General features: G+C 36.5%; 1 protein-coding gene across 6 annotated transcripts in view; it reads right to left on the reverse strand.

The window, feature by feature from the left end:
* The window catches only part of Nedd4 (E3 ubiquitin-protein ligase Nedd4), a 52,486-nt gene extending 37,704 nt beyond the window's left edge, over positions 1 to 14,782 (reverse strand). For 2 of the 6 annotated variants that reach the window (XM_028321205.1, XM_028321204.1), the window contains exons 1-2: positions 14,262 to 14,782; positions 11,651 to 11,730 (exon numbers count right to left, since the gene is read on the reverse strand). In XM_028321205.1, coding sequence (XP_028177006.1) covers positions 11,651 to 11,730; positions 14,262 to 14,432 — 251 coding nt within the window. In that variant the 5' untranslated portion in view covers positions 14,433 to 14,782. Of the gene's footprint in view, positions 1 to 11,650; positions 11,731 to 13,153; positions 13,497 to 14,261 lie in introns of those variants that run through there. The other 4 variants (XM_028321206.1, XM_028321209.1, XM_028321207.1 and 1 more) reach the window with 3 other exon arrangements.
* Between the last annotated feature and the right edge of the window lie 2,200 nt (positions 14,783 to 16,982).

Genomic DNA, 16,982 nt, shown 5'->3' on the forward strand with positions numbered 1-16,982 from the left:
GCTCGCACTTATTTTGATGGGAAGGCGAGTAATGGAGGCGAGTTTTAAATAACGATTTCATAGAGAGTTTGACATGAAAAAACGGTCATCCCTCTGCGATGTGCACCGGCGCTGTTCAGAACTTGGTCTCGGGATAAAGCCACCAGTCTCCTGAAAGCGTCTTAAAACTTTAGAAACCCAAGACTGGCTTATGTGGAGCTGACGTGCGACAGCCCGCTGGCTGAGCCCTTCTTGCAATAATGCAACGATTTGTGCTGCTTCTGAAGGTGTAGAATCCCAGGTAAAGTGTCAAAAGAAGCGGAAATGTGTAAGGATCAACGTGTGAAAGCAAAAATCCGAAAACACGTGCTTTTATAGGGGGTAAATAGGCCGCAACTCGCGACGTATCAAACAGTTGATACATGTCTTTTTCCTTACTTCTTTACATCAGCCGGGATATCTTTTTAAATACTGGTGTGATTTAAATGAATTTGGTATCAATTTAAAGTTAAAAGTTTAATCTTTAAAATGGTGCCACTTTTTTTGTTACTAACAAATTCGTTAGTTCACAAGATCGCGTGGAAACAACTTCATGTAAGTGATTCCATACTTTTGCTCGCGAGTGTATATAGGATTACGATTATCTCTTATTTAATTAGCAACAAGATCTACACCAGTTAAGTTCATTAATTACTGCAATAAAAGTATGTATGTACTCGTAACTGCATTTTTCGTTAAGGTACATTTTTTTTTTTAAAATACAGTCGTATTGAGAACCTCCTCCTTTTTTTGAAGTCGGTTAAAAACTTTTCCCTAAAATGAATAAATTATACTAAAGATAGACTTTCATCAACAACTCGGCAAATGGTCGTGCAAATTATTTTAAGGAAAACGGTGAATTTATTAAATGTTAATTACGCTTGATTATTTCCTTGTTTCTCATTGGCATAACATCGAGCCAAAAATTAAAATGACATCGCGAATATCACAATCCCGTGGCAAATAAATTAATAAACATACCTACATAAAATCATTGTTGAAGAGGAAACTTATTTTAATAAAATCAATTCTAGAAACTTTAGCACAGTTTAAGCAATGGTTTAAGCCTCAATATTTTATCATCTTATCTAGTATGATAAAAATAACTTTATTTCTACTAATGATAGTTGTTATTTGTTTTACCTAAAGTAATAGTAGACTTACTTTAACCTATAATAAACGCGCTTATTTCCTCGTCACAACAAAGGCTAGATGAACAATATAATATCATCAATTGACAAATGTGCCATTGTTCGTCATTGTAATATCCCTAGGGGGTTTGTTTACCATCCCATTATGTCGGTCGGATAGCACTCAAGAACTATACAGGTTATTAATTAATAAGTATTTCAAACAACCATGAATATACCATGAGGAATTGGATTCGTCGTCATACAAACTTCCATCCTATTTCATCCTCAGATGAATTTACGATAACAGCATGACCTTCCCTTAGCTTAGATCCCATCTAGCTCTATACCAAAATTATTCAGAAATGGTACATCTGCTTATTAGTTACAGGACGTTAACGTAACAAACATACAGTTACTTCCGCATTTATAATATTTTACGTTTTATGTTTTGATTACAACGTTGAAGCACAGTTGAAGTCTTAGAAGTGCAAATGTGATAAACTATGACACCTTATGGTTTTGTAACAAATCACACAATAGAAGTAGACCAGCGACTAAACCTATCTAGAAAAAAACGGGACTGTTCCCACCTCTCGCTCCCAGCGCTGCAACTCCCGTGTAGCCAGGATCTACAGCTTGACCGCCAATAAAACCCAGCCAGTGAAGGTCAAGTCCTGGTATCTAGAAGACAGCGAAGAAGCTTCTCATCATTGAGTACACTTTGACTCAAAGATAACGGAAAAAGGAAACTGAACCGTTATCTGTCGATTAGGATCCAACCGGATCGTGGAAGTTATGATGAATCGATTAATTAAGGCTTGGTATTTCTTCTAAAGTAGGTATTTCGCGCTGTCAAAATCTGCGCGCGCAATTCTTCGCCGAAAACAGCGCGTCAAAGAGCTCCCGCCACAATTTCCAGCTACACAGTATAGAAATACGCAGTTGGTTAGGTTAGGTTGACTTCCTTCCCTTCAAGCGTCACACTCGCAACACTTTCTAATAGAAATCATATCCAAGTGATACAAATTAAAACACCTTTCAGACTTTTTGGGAATATATTCTAGAATAGAATAAATATAAAAATATAACTGCAGAAGTAAACACTGTTCAAAGTGGCCGTGGCGTCGCCCGACCTTCTGGAAGTTCTGCGCCGGCTTAAAGAATTTCAAGATTACGTCACCCGACCTATCGGTAGGCGGTAGGCCCTTGGGAGCTTGAGCGATTGGAATTTTTTGTTATGATAAGTTACTCTTAGTAGCGATTATCTAGAGCTTGGATAATAAATTTAATTATAGTTGTTGCAATTCACGAATCTTTGCATGTGGTTAATAACATTAATCAGTATAGGTACGCATCAATTTTGTTCAGTCTCTTTGTTTATTAATAAATAAAAATGTCATACTAAAATTGCAGAAACATATTTGTTTGATTCTAATTATTTACTCCTTAAATGTTTATTCTGATCTGAAACTACTATTTTATTAATTATTACACCATATACCATGAATGATATCGGCCTAAATCACATACATTATCTCCTATTTTAAAGTAAGTATTAGTTGAAGCAATTGGGTAATAAAGACCAGAAACAACAATGGTTTCACATCAACTAATTAGACAGGAGACAGAGAAAAGTTTGTTTTCTACAATTACCTTATTGGGAATCAAACTCTGGACCAGAGATGATGATGTCAAGCTATATTGATTGCTTTTTGGCTACAGAAGGATAATATAAAAGTAAAGTCATAAAATGCATTTGTTTTCAACAAAGAGGCTTTTAAAAAGCCCTTTAACACGTCCTAGTATCACTTGAACCCTACTTTTATTTTGGGACATAAATAGGTCAGTGCTGAGAAGAAGCAGCGCAAGATATTTAGCCACCCTTGTCAGCCTCTTCTTAAATCATAAATAACTTGAAAAAATCGAACTGCCTAAGACGGGAATCTTCTTAAATCAATAGAGACATGATTAACAAGACATGTTATACTTGCGAGCTAAGCAGATAAAGTCCAGCAACACATGCCATTTACATAATTATTTACTTTATACATAGTATCCATTCATAAGGACTTACGTAGTTAGTTTTGCAGGGCAATCGAATTAGGGATTGCAATTGCTGGATCCAGCATACAGCAATCCAGCTGGATCCAGCGCCCTTTTAAACATGCTGGATCCAGCATACAATGCTGGATCCAGCGACGCGGATCCGCAAACATATCAATTTTTATTGTTTACGTAGTTTCGAATTTCAAAGCGGCGCGGTGACGTTGCCGTTCTGTCAGCATAGCACGTGCCGCAAGTGCGAATAAACGGCAACGCCGCCCCCTCTCCCCCTTACCACCTGTACCGCTTAGGTTTGTTTATTTTATAAATCAAAGACAATTGATTAAACAGCTCTCGCTCGATAGAAAGTGTTTTTGTGTCACAAAAGTGCATATGGAGTGCGTGTTGGTCGTTGTTTGTGAGATTGAATGGTAATTAAAATGTATATTTTAAATAATTTAGGATTAATGTTGATTTAATTCATGTTTCTTACTTGCTCGAAAAAGGAAGACACGTTTGGTTAGGTACGTTCGTCAACCAACACATCGCGCGCGTAATCTTTTGTTTTTGTTTTGATTTTTCAACTGATCTTATTTTATTACCTTTAATTGTAGTACATATTATCCAATAATGGACTACTATATAGTTATTTAGGAGTTTGTGTGTGTGTGTGTGTGTGTGTGTGTGTGTGTGTGTGTGTATTGTTGCTATTTAACAACGTTGCTAAAATGCGCAATTTTGAGCGGAAAAGGCTGTGTCACGTGTAGGTATAAAGATAGGTATTTCGGGTTTAAAATCGCGTTCAAACTTATTAGTCCTCCCGTGACCAAGGCTCGGCGTTTGCAATAGCGCCTAAATATCGGAAATAAATATAGGTTTGAACGTGATTTTAAACCCGAAAAACCTACAAAATGTGTAATAGTAATCGCGATAGTTTAAATAAAATATTACCTTATTGGTTTTGTTAAGTTATTGCATCGCGATAGTTGTATTTATTTATATTTAGGCATAATGTTCTAATAAAATAATATTCAAATGCATCTTATAACTTCACCGATGTTTTCTTCATTACAGATCAACGCTGTTTTTTGGCCAGTTTAAAATGTCGACCAAGAATTCTTGCGACGGTGAAAAAAGTTTGTGGGACTTTTTCCTAAAGTTGGATAGTCGAAGTGCCAAGTGCTCGCTATGTTTAAAAACATTGCTTATTAGCAACCGCTCTACTACAGGGTTAAAAGGGCATTTACAAAAAGTACACTGTATCAGTGTCATAAGTAATATCAGTGGCAACAAAGCTAGTTCATCCAACAAAGATTTGCATAATGCAGATTCACAAGCTCCCACTGCTGCTATAGCAACCACTTCAAAAAATGAAGATTATCAGGAAGTAGTTCCGAGCAAGAAGACCAAGAAGACTATTGATTCCTACTTTGAAAAAGAAAATTCTATGGAGGGTTTGGTCACTAGGATGGTGTGTAAAGATGGCTTTAGTCTAAGTACATTTTGTACATCATCCGACTTGAGATTATTATTCGCAAAATCAGGATTTCAATTGCCAACTTCTCCAAATACCATCAGAGCGATCATTTACAGATATGCAGATAATGTTCAAGCGGATTTCATCAAGGAATTCAGTAATTTAAAACAAAAAGGACAAAGATTCTCATTGAGTTTTGACGAGTGGACCTCCCAAAAAAATCACAGATACATAAATCTAAACTTGCACTATGATGATAAACATTTTAATTTAGGGTTGATAAGAATTCACGGCTCCTGCACTGCCGAACACTGCATTGAATTAGTGTCAGAAAGGCTGAATAATTTCGGCTTAGTGATGGAAACTGATACCATTGGTATCACTACCGATGGCGCGTCGGTAATGGTAAAAGTTGGAAAACTTTTGCCTTGTTATCAACAATTGTGCTACGCTCATGGTATTCAGTTGGCTGTGGTGGACGTGCTATACAAGAAGAAACCTCATAAGGAAGTAGGACAAGCAGCAACAGATGAAAGTGACGAATTCGAAGACGATGAAGACTTAGAGACAGAGATGAACGATGGATTGGCAGTTACAGTCGAACCAATATTAGTGGACTCTGTTGAATTAATCTCACAATACAGCGCACTGCTCATGAAAGTACGCAAAGTTGTAAAACTTTTCAAAAGATCACCCACCAAAGATGATTTATTTTTGCAGAAATATGTTAAAGAAGAGAAAGGTAAAGAACTAAGTCTGATTCTTGATTGCCGCACGAGATGGAACAGTTTGCTCAGTATGCTGGAACGTTTCTACGACCTCAAAGTTTGCATCGATAAAGCATTGATAGACGTCGGTTCCGAAATAAAATTTTCGGGCGATGAATGGTCAATAATCAATGAGTTGATCGTCAGTCTTCAACCGTTGAAACTGGCTGTAGAAGCTCTTTGCAGAAGAGAGTCCACATTGATAACTGCCGATACAACCCTGAAATTTGTCTTAGACAAGCTACATAGCCAGAGCACTACCCTAAGCGCAGAGCTAGCTGAAGCACTACGCAACAGAATCGCAGAACGGCGCCTTTCCGAAGTTACTGGTACGTTAGTGTACTTGAAAAATCCAAAAAAGTATGAAGAAGCAGTGAAAAAATCTGGCTATTTTCCTTTGCCCAAAAAGAATGCGATGCGGCAGGAGATGAAAGCTTTGTTAAAACGAGTAAATCAACAATATATTGTAGAACCAGTGCAAGAAGATAAAGATATCATGGAGTTAGAAGAGAATGGTCTAGATGATGACGCAGCAGAACCCGTGAAAATGACTTTAGAGCAAGAGCTTGAGGTTGAACTTAAAAGAGAGAAGGAGAACTTTAATAAACAAAAGCCAAAGCCAAGTGGTCAATTCGATTACGAAAAGATTCTGAAAAAAGAAATGAGCGTTTATGAGACCGAAGGAGTGCGAGGTGAAAATTTATCTATGGTGTATGACTATTTAATGACCCTAAAACCGACCAGTGTAGAGGCCGAAAGGGCCTTCTCAGCAGCCGGCTACATATGCAGTTCTGTGCGAAGCAGGTTGGGAGATAAGACTATAGATAAAATTTGTTTTCTGAGGTCTTACTTCCAGAGGATTCAAAAAAAGAAATAGTCTCTTGTTGATAGATTTTAAATTGCTTAATTATCAGCATTATTAACGAGTGCGGAGAAGATTTTTTCAGATTCGGAACTTAACAAAAAATATGTCCTTTTTGTAGTTAATTTTAAAAGAATTTGTAAGACTGATTGCTACTGATTAGCCGTCCTATCATTAAACATAAACTTAATAAGATATTGCTTACTTAAAAACATTATCTTAAATGTTATATGAGGTTATATGTTATTTAATTTTAAGTTGATTCTTTTGATCTCAAATCGTTAAGAAACCAAAGCAAATTGATACAAGGTATCACCAAATGAGTGAAAGATTTCATATATTATCGTAAGAAGTACAAATTAATAAAAAAAGTCTTAAAAATGTCGTCTTTTTATTTTCGTTCCACATTTTGCTGGATCCGTGCTGGATCCAGCTGGATTCAGGTCAGTCCAGCAAGAATCCAGCTGGATTGAAAACGCCGCTGGATTGCAATCCCTAAATCGAATATTGCACTTAACCTTTTGATTTGACCACTGTGCGCTATTTGATCTTCCTATTCCAACCGCTCCAGATCCCCCCAGGTAGCAGCAGCCTATCTAGGTCGCTACAGGCCTTCTGCAGCGACCCTGGTGATTGGAGAATTTGAGCCTGTTGATCTGCTACGCTTCTGCACTCCTTGTGCACGNTTAAACAATGCGTGTACAGTCAGCGCCAAAATATACACGGTAGTGAATAAGGTGCTTCATCTGTAAGGTTTAAGGTAGGTTGTCCGATAAAATATCATATCTTTAACTCAAAAGAAGACAAGACCTTTCAATCGACGAGAGGTTGAGGCCACAACGTGTCCTGCCAAGCTTAACCAACCCTCATTCATCTATCTCTATCCTACCGAGTAAAACTGGTAAATCTCTCCGAAGCACTTTTTATTTAAATCAGGTTGATATACAAGTCTCTGATATCTTATCCTATCCAAATTGAGAACAATGCTTCAATTATGCCCGCGGATTCACCATCAATTGCTAATTTTTAAGTGATCGCTATGGTAACACTTATCAGGAATAATGTTTTCATAGGGGTCACTTATAAGTTGGTTTGATGGTGAAAACGGGCAATAGTGTCTCATCTGGTGATTGAATTTCAAGTCCTCTCAAAGACTTTCTAACTACGAATGCGTTAATTCTACTCTTACGATTCCACAAAGATAAACCAAAACTTAACTTGAATCATACACAATTATAAACTCTTTTCTAGTTATCTGCTTTCTTATCAACGCCGAGCCGGAACACTGATAACAAAGGGCTAGAACAGACAACTCGACTCAATTGTTTGATAACTCATTCATGAAAAGCCCCGTGAGGAAATGTACCTGCCTATGCCACCATTTTCATAATCCTCAAAGTGAGGAGAAAAATGTACGTTGTTGGCACGCTTGGTGGCAATCAGACTATTCCCACCTCTCGTTCCCATCTGCAAGTCCTGTGTAGTCAGGATCTACAGCCTGACCGCCGATAAAAACCCAACCAGGGACAATATCCACCTCTCGTTCCCACCGCTGCAACTCCTGTGTAGCCAGGATTTATAATTTGACCGCCAAATAAAAACCCAACCAGGGAAGGCCAAGCTTGTCCGCTTGGTGACAATGGCAAAGGTATCGCTAGAATGAGTCAACCCAGCGTAACAATAAATGAATGTCACACAAGTTCATACGGTACGCTTGGTAGCAAGCAGGCCTAGTGCACGCACAATAATAAATTATTAATTTACGACAGTAAACACATTGTCCCAATTTTAACTATCACATTAATTACTTAGCCTCTAGCTAGTGGACCTTGTACCAGGAGACTAAATAATAACCAATAATCATACTTATATAGATTGTTAAGTATGAATAAATACTCGTGTCCACCACACTGACATCTGTCCCCAACGGGACCGAACCTGCGTCTAGCGTTCAAGGGCAGACAAACGTCGACAATTTGCCTTGCCTTTGGAGTAATAAAATCTGTCTAGGCTCTAATCCTTATCCAGAGTTAATACGTTTGCCATCATTGTAAAAAACATTGAATCAGACTGCTTATCCTTGTTTATCTTGATCTAAATCACATTTACCTACATAAATTCGAGTAACAAGATGCGCTTAATAAGAGAATGAAAACTACTTTTTTTTTTAAACTGGATGCTTGATTTCATTAAACATATTGTCCGATATTTTTTTTTGCAAACCCATTTGTTCTAACTTTCCGAAAGCCATATTGAATCTGATATAAAGGAACTCGTTTGTGGAAAAAAAATAAGGACAGACTAAAAAGGTTGTCTAGTTCGCTTTCCAGGCTACGAGGCCAGAGCGGTCACAGGTTCAACTCTCGCGAGGCGCATTTGCACGCACGTTTCTGTAACGCCGCGGGTGACGGAAATTAGAACCATGGAATACAAAACATAGTGTTTGTAACTTATGTTTACGCAGTTTTTTAGGTTTTTGATACTGTTTGATAGCACATTACGTAGCTTTAACAAGATTCTTTATTCCCAATTATCTATACTAATCTATACTATATATACTAATATTATAAATGCGAAAGCAACTCTGTCTGTCTGTCTGTCTCTCTTTCACGCCTAAACCACTGAACCGATTTCGATGACATTTAGCATAGAGATAGTTTGAGTCCCGAGAAAGGACATAGGATAGTTTTTATCCCGGTTTTTGAAACAGGGACGCGCGCGAAAAAGTTTTTCTGTGACAGACAAAATTCCACGCAGGCGAAGCCGGGGGCGGAAAGCTACTTGTATATACGTTGATTGAATGAACGAAAAAGCGGTACGTGTAAAAAGTTGCATGCTTTAGGTCTAGCGGTCAACTCAGTCTCAGTGCCTTATGTATGGGAGGGTGTTTTTGGGAGGTCGAACTTCAGCGAGATTTCTATGCTCGTAGGGTTGCCAAAAATTATCTTGTCCGGCCTGTCCGGCTTTTGTTAGGCTTTTTATGTGGTTGCCGCGCCAGGCGAAAGTCGAGCTACAGAATAATATTATATTATGCTCGGTCAAAGTAAATGTCACTCCTCCCCAGTACCGCTCCCATAACTAGGCCCTGACTGAGTTATACCTATACTATGCTCAAAAGACACGGGTAGAAATAGCAACGAGCAACATATTCCACACATTTAGCCATTATGACATAACAGGCCGAAAAGAGAGTAATCGCCTTAAAGTAATGACGTCATCAATGACGTGCCGGTCACGGACGCCAGTGAATGAACCGAGCTAATGTGAACAAATCAATTTTTATTGGTTGTCCGACGTTCAATATATCAGAGAACTGTGTGCCTCGATAATATCGTGCAAATTCTGTTTGAAATTGTTGAAAATGTTACTCTGAGAGGGTTTTGCAGCTAGGTAGGGAGTTTAAGACAGTCACAAAGCGTACAATGGTCAGTGTCAATCCACAAATTGCGAACAACCTTTCAAATTCAGGCAGACTTCACGAAGACAAGCGCAGCGTTGGGCTACGCACATCCAGTGTAGTGACCGCGCTGCGCAAAAGGACCCTCACGCTTGCCATAGCTCTCAGAGGCCAAACCTTCAGTAAAGTAAAAGAAATAATGTCCATGAAAGTCCCACAGCATGGGCACAGACTTGTAGACGTTCAAAGATTTTGAAGCAATACACCCGTTTACTATCCACAACCCTCTAATTTAGTCATTCGTCTGAGAAAACAAGCAACACACGAATTCCTGTATGATTTGCAAAGTTTGTAGCTCTATGGAAATTCGGAATGGCATGGCCATGCCGAACCAACCACGGCTTACTGTTGAGTGTTGCGGTCGAAGTAAGACCAAATATCGCTAGAATGAGCGAGTTCAGTAAAATATTATATTGTTTTCAAAAGGACGCATTTGAAACGAAAAAAAAAATTCAAATTAGGCGCCGGATTGATCAGATAATAAAAGCAATTGGCCGGCTGAGTCATAGACCAAACCAGTGCTGACCTATGTCTCCGTCAATTCGACCGCAATTGCCAATCAAGCCGTACGCTGCAACTGAGATATCGCCTTGTATAGAAGTTTAGAAAAAGGACATACATTTTTAGGTTTCCGTACTGAAAGGGTAAAAACGGGACCCTATTAGCAAGCTGTATCTCTTGAAAGTTGAACCCTGATAGAGAAGTTAGATAGAGTTGAAATTTTCATAGATGATGTATTTCTGTTGCTGCTAACAACAAATACTAAAAATAGAATAATGCCCGTTTTCACCATCAATCCCTAATTTTTAAGTGACCCCTATGACAACAAAATTCCTGTTATTTGTTACCATAGGGTTTACTTAAAAATTAGGGATTGATGGTGAAAACAGGCATAAGGCAAAAATATTTAAGGGGGGCATATAACAACAAACGTTCGTACGGAATCCTACATGCGCGAGTCTGACTGCACTTTCCCGGTTTTTATAAATCACGTCACCGACGAATTGGTTCTACGACCGTCGCAATATGATGTTACGAAAACAATAATATACAGTATGTTTGTTTGCGTTAATTTCCGAAATTACCCATACCAAGATGAATTTTTATCAGGAATTATTTAAAATGCATTATAATGGTTTTCGACTTTCTACTGTATAGTTCTTTCTACGCCTCAATGGTTAATTCTTATGAATGAATCACGAAAACCGCATAAAAGATACCACACAAAACATGACGTGTAATATTTAAATCTTAGTGCATTATGAATATGACTCATTCTATAGGAACACTTTACTACCTTATTGTATACCTTCGACAGCCTTTTAGACAGACAAGTGCTATATGCATAGTAATTAAATCCATAATGCAAACGTAATAGAGTTCATAACAGGGTCGAAAAACAATGCATACTTATCAAGGAATTCCAGTTGCATGCAGTTAAAATTTGCAAGACGAAAATAATGCCAGCTATTAGGGATGAAAAAACAAACAATACATGAAAATTTTTTAAATGAAAGCTGTTTATTTCCTGCCCCAATAAATTGAAAACTATAGGACATTTATTTATTTATAGCTATCACTTTGAAAGACATAAAGAAGCATCTAAATGGACTACTGAAATGATAAATGAGTAATAACAACAAAAAGTTATTTTTATGACAGAACTTGTAATAATAATAAATTGATCAAAACACCTATCCTAAAAGTAGTAACAAAACACTACTAACTGAAACATAACTTTATTTTGATATGCTAATACTGGCCACTCTATTGTAATAACCTTTTTTTTCTAACTAATGTTTTTCTAAATGTTTTGGACTGTGTTTTCATGGCATGCATTGGAAAAAAGCAATTATTCCCATTCAACAATAATATTGTTTAGTGTATGCTTACCTTGCACCAAATATATCCTTTTTTGCCAATGAGTACGCCCCTATGATCTTCAGACGAAGTAGGTAGCTGTTCTCATCAGTCTGCAAAAGAAAAACAAATCAGTTGTGACTTTGTTAACAATTCAATTTCAGCTAGATATACATTTCAGATTAAACTCCACTGATGCCCGTTTTCACCATCAATCCATACTTTTTAAGGGACCCTTATGAAAACAAAATGCCTGTTAAGTGTTACCATAGGGATCACTTAAAAATTAGGGATTGATGGTGAAAACGGGCATAAGCCTATCATATCTGGCATTATTCTTGATAAAACTAAATGACACAGAATCCGTACTACTAGGTACGTTTTTATTGTATTCAAGGACAAATAAGTCAAATAACTATACACAGTATTTTTTCAACCTACTGGCATATTTCCCTTATTTCTGGTAACTTGCTTGCTCAATTACTTCATACATTACATGGTTTGTTTTTATTCTAATCAAGGGAAGTTATTATGGAGACTTATGTATTACTTGTAGTGGGTACACCTCTGTGAAAAACCAGGTTAGCACAGCACACAGCTTAGTTAAACTCTGGGAATCAATTTTCTTTTTCCTGTTAAAACAGTATGTAAGTAAAAGCACTTAAATAATGAGCAAATTAGTAATTATTGTGTACAGACCACAGCACAAACAATGAGGCTTCTTATCTATACTTGTAATAGGTGTTATTTTAGCAACTGAAATGTTTAGTCTGTTGACTGTACACAAATTACCAACTTTACAATTTGTGATGTAATTTAAATGAACTTGCCTTTGATATTGCTTATCTAAGCGCTTATTACATGTTCATTACATGGTAAAATATAACATTATTAGGCATTATTAGCTCACAACAAATTACTATATTTTAATGATAATAAAATAGGGGACTGCCATATTCTGGGTGCTTTTTTGCCACCAGAATATGGTGTAACCTGAACAGTCTAGTAATTTGTGAAATACCTACTTAACATTAGATTAATTTGACTTACAAAGTTATCAAAACAAGTGTGCAGTAGACAAATACTTGCAAGTTTGAAATAATCAATTAAAATGCAATTAACCAAAACAATAAATAGAAAATATTGTTGGCAAGTTGTTGGGAAGTAAAAAGAGTTATCATAATATTATTGTCCCATAGTTTTATTTTAGGCTTTAATTAAATCACATTGACTACTGCCTGATAAATATAATACCAACCAATCAGCATTACTCAAATGAACTAACCAAAGCTAAGTTTGCAACACATGAGTATGATTCATCATACCTACATCTCTATTATCCCCACACAGCCCACTCCACACAGAGTATGTACAATAATTTCTATTACACCAGAGCAAAACAGATTACCAGAAACTAATGGTTTTTAACTCGAGCGCTTTCAAATGTTAATCATATGACAAGGACATGTTTACTCGAGTCGAGATGCCGTTTCGGGCCACCATACAGCACAGTTCCTAACCATTCCTCATACTTACACGTGTGTCCGACTGCCAAGCCATCACCCATGAGAAAATATAACTATTTCCAACTGGAATGGGAAATTCACATTCCTTTCAGAAGCTTATTGAATGAAACAACAGTTAGTAAAAAATCGTGACACGTTTCTCACACGATACTGTTCGCCACTTTATTGCAACTTGTCCGAAACTTTCTTAACATTAGAATGTTTTATTGAAACGTTCAATAAAAAATCTAGACACTAAAACTGCCGAATTTAATAATACAATTACGGAAATACACAAATAAAAAACGAAAATATTGCGAAGGAATATTCACAATGACAGTGAATTGACAGTTCCGTTCCGTTCCGTACTACTGACATTTACAGTTTTACGCAGTGCATTTCATTTTACGCAGCACAGTGATTTATTCGATTAAGTTCAACATAATCGAAAATAGTTACAAAAAATGAAATAATAATTTATTGGTTTCTTACAAGTTTTTAAAACAAACTTTTTATCTATTTTATGAGCTGAGAATAGTTTAATGCGTCTGACTTAATTGTACTTCAATATTAACATTAACAAAAAAGTGCGAATAAGATTTGAATTAGAACTTGATTAGGCTGTGTATTATACATTTATCTTTGAAGATCTGAGCTGAGTGGTTGTTATTAAATAATATCAATAAATGTATCAGTATAGTTCCAAAATACTGGACTGTCCTGTCGATGACATTGACAGTGGGGCGCCACCGTCAATACCGGATCGCTGGTTCAGATTTTTGCCATGTTGGAAACCATATAGTTGAACGATGGTAGCGCCCCCCTGTCATTGAGTTTGGCGGGACAGTTCAGCGTGGGTCATCTATAATAAACTATCAGGTGATACCAACTCACTCACACAGGAACAAAAATTACAATCACAAACCCAGTTACACTAGTGTAAATGTAGGCGGCTTCTTATTTGCGTCTTTTTTTATCATAATTTATCTCAATCTATCTTAAACTTCTATAGGTAGTATAATTTGTTATAATAGTATACTTATTATGATTATTATACTTTAATTTTTCCCTTCAAGTGTACCTAAAGTATTCATTTTAAACACTTTTCTAAGTGTGTTGAAAATATAATCCAAACTGACCTCATACTGCAAGGAAAATCTAGGCTCTGCCCTAGATAAGCCATTCAGCAGCCGCCTTGAAGTCCACGACGACGAGCGATTCCTGTGCGGCTGACTGACTTCTAACGGCCTTACGCTGTGCATGGTTAGAACTGATTCCGGGTTTAGCATTCCAGGAGAAAAATGGAACATATAAACACTGCACCATCACACTTGGGTTGCTACATTTCACACCACAATATCACCTTTCTTTAGCACCACACAACTTATTTCACTCAATATTTACAAGACTCGTGAGGGGGCGCTCAGTGCGGGCATATGAGTGCCGTAATCTTATCAGTGCAAGAAATGGGCACGATAAAAGAAGTGAGCGTTTACAATTAGCATTCTTATGATAACTAGGTTCAACGGTGTCATGCCAACTTCTTGCACACGTATACTAGCTTTATTGAATCGGTAAGATAACGTATCAGTCATTGGAACTCGTTTTGTTTCTAATTAGGTATGACAAAAATTGGTTGATGCACGAAAAGACTGCGCAGTGTCGTTACCAGACGGGTAATGTTTCAGTAGGTATGTACATACTAAAGAGAGCAAACATTTACTATTGCGCCAAGTTTGTGTAGGTGTGCATTATTATCCACAATACAGGTAGAATACAGTAGGTTTATTTATAAGAAAAACCACATTATAAAGCAAATAGGAATAAGTTCCCATGAAAGAACCGATAATAGCAGCGTAGCGCCTAGCGGTACGATGATCCGGTGAATGACCTGACACTTAATGAATGTAGGTAGGTGTAGGTACACAAGAGTTCAACGCTCTGGTGAATTAGTAACTACCTAAACCTATGAAAACCATCTTTTTGTTTTTTGTTTAGGCTTTATGTCGATCCCAATCAATCCACGATGATGACTGAAATATAGCTGAATGTTGACACCCCCCACCTGTAACTATGTTGGTAAATATACCTACCTAGTTAAAAAGGGTGGTGGGTGACAACAATATCCGGCTCTCATACTTTTTGTGCAAAAGGTTAAAATAAGCTCACTGTGTTACTGCATTTGTTTCTATTATACATATCAATTAGAATGTCCACTTTACATGTTAGCAGGTATTCAAATGGTAAGTGCCATAGTTTTTTTGCACAACATTATTCAGACAATAATTAATTATTACCTAATTTGATTTAAATTAAGTTTTCTTATTTATGAAGAAAGCTAATTTTCAACAGAAAATGTGTTAAAGGAGATGAAATAATGGTAATTAAGATTGGTCGTAAAATATGCGATTTTCGAATAAACTTTTTATTACTTTGAATTATCTGCTTTTTATTTGTGATGAATTTTGATGGCCAGAACTGGCACATGACTGTGGCCAAAAATGGCACAAATTCCCATTTTTTTTTCTTTTCTACAGGATTATTTTTCCATTGAATCATTATGAAAAAAAATGTATCCTTAGGCTAGATCTAAATATATTTAGGTATAGCCTGACCAGGAACATAAAAACCCTGGCATAGAGGCGCTTCAATTGCATTTGATAGTGCAACACTGAGTACAGTCGTACCTGTGTTAAATTAATAGGCTAACTTTATGTTTCAGGATTCAGGATTACGGGCTAATTTGATATTTTCATAAATTAACGAAAAAATATTATTATAGGTAACCTGGTTTAAATAAATTAAATGAAACCATCAATCGAACTAGTAGGATTTATTTTATTATTCATCAATAATCAAATTCAGAACTTGAATATTCAACTGCAATGTCTGCACATGAACGCTTCAAACTCGGTACTTCTTTCCCAATTCCATAAAATTCAACTTTTAGAAAGTGACAAAAAACTTTAAAATAGGTAGTTGAAACAAACCACAGCTAATTTTCATAGTGGACTGTACTATACGATAAACATGTCAGTCAATTTGACAACCTTTATTGGAAACATTTTCAATGAAAATATTGTCCGAACCCTTGGTATTTCTCTTCGACAAATACTTTAACACATTGTCAACCACTTTTCTTTCACGACTATAAAAATATTTTAGCAATTTCATTCACAAAATCAATTGCGCACATTTAAAATAAAGTTTGTTTACACTTTGACAGCAATAGACTGACATGCAAGGTGACATGTCAATGAAGTTTTCAGTTACTGTTGCCATTAAAAGAAATTAGTACCATTAGTTTTCCGCAACATGGCGAGGGTTTTTATGTTCCTGGTCAGGCTATAATCACTTTTTACAAAAACTGTAAAATGATATAGCCTCAATCGCCTCAGTCTACAAAATTCATAAAATGGCCAAAACTGGGTCACCTGCCCTAAGTAGGAAAAAAGCCTCTAGTTTGTCTGGAAGAGATCGCTTTATAATATATTAAGTCCGCCTAAATTATACCGTATCTTGTGTGTGCATGACAACAATAATTTTACTGAAAAAAAGCGAATGGAAAAGTTTTTGAAATTTTAAAACTTTGCCAAATAATAAATTGTGTTATTATAATCATTAAACTAGCAGAGCTCATTTTGTTTTACTCTAATAAGGATGAAAAAAAATTATAATGAAATGATGAATCTCCTTCTCCACTCATCGCAACACTAGATATCATCAAGTTCGATTCACTTACATTTTATAACATTCTTCGCATCCCTAGCTCGATTTGGCATTGGCATAGAGTGAAGCTCTAATCCATATCTGTGGGTTCGTCGGAATCGGAAAAAAAAAAATTGAATTGAATTTGACAT

This window comes from Ostrinia furnacalis, unplaced genomic scaffold, assembly GCF_004193835.3.
Source record: "Ostrinia furnacalis isolate ACB-3 unplaced genomic scaffold, ASM419383v2 OfSCF7481, whole genome shotgun sequence".
In the NCBI taxonomy this organism is placed as follows: domain Eukaryota; kingdom Metazoa; phylum Arthropoda; class Insecta; order Lepidoptera; family Crambidae; genus Ostrinia; species Ostrinia furnacalis.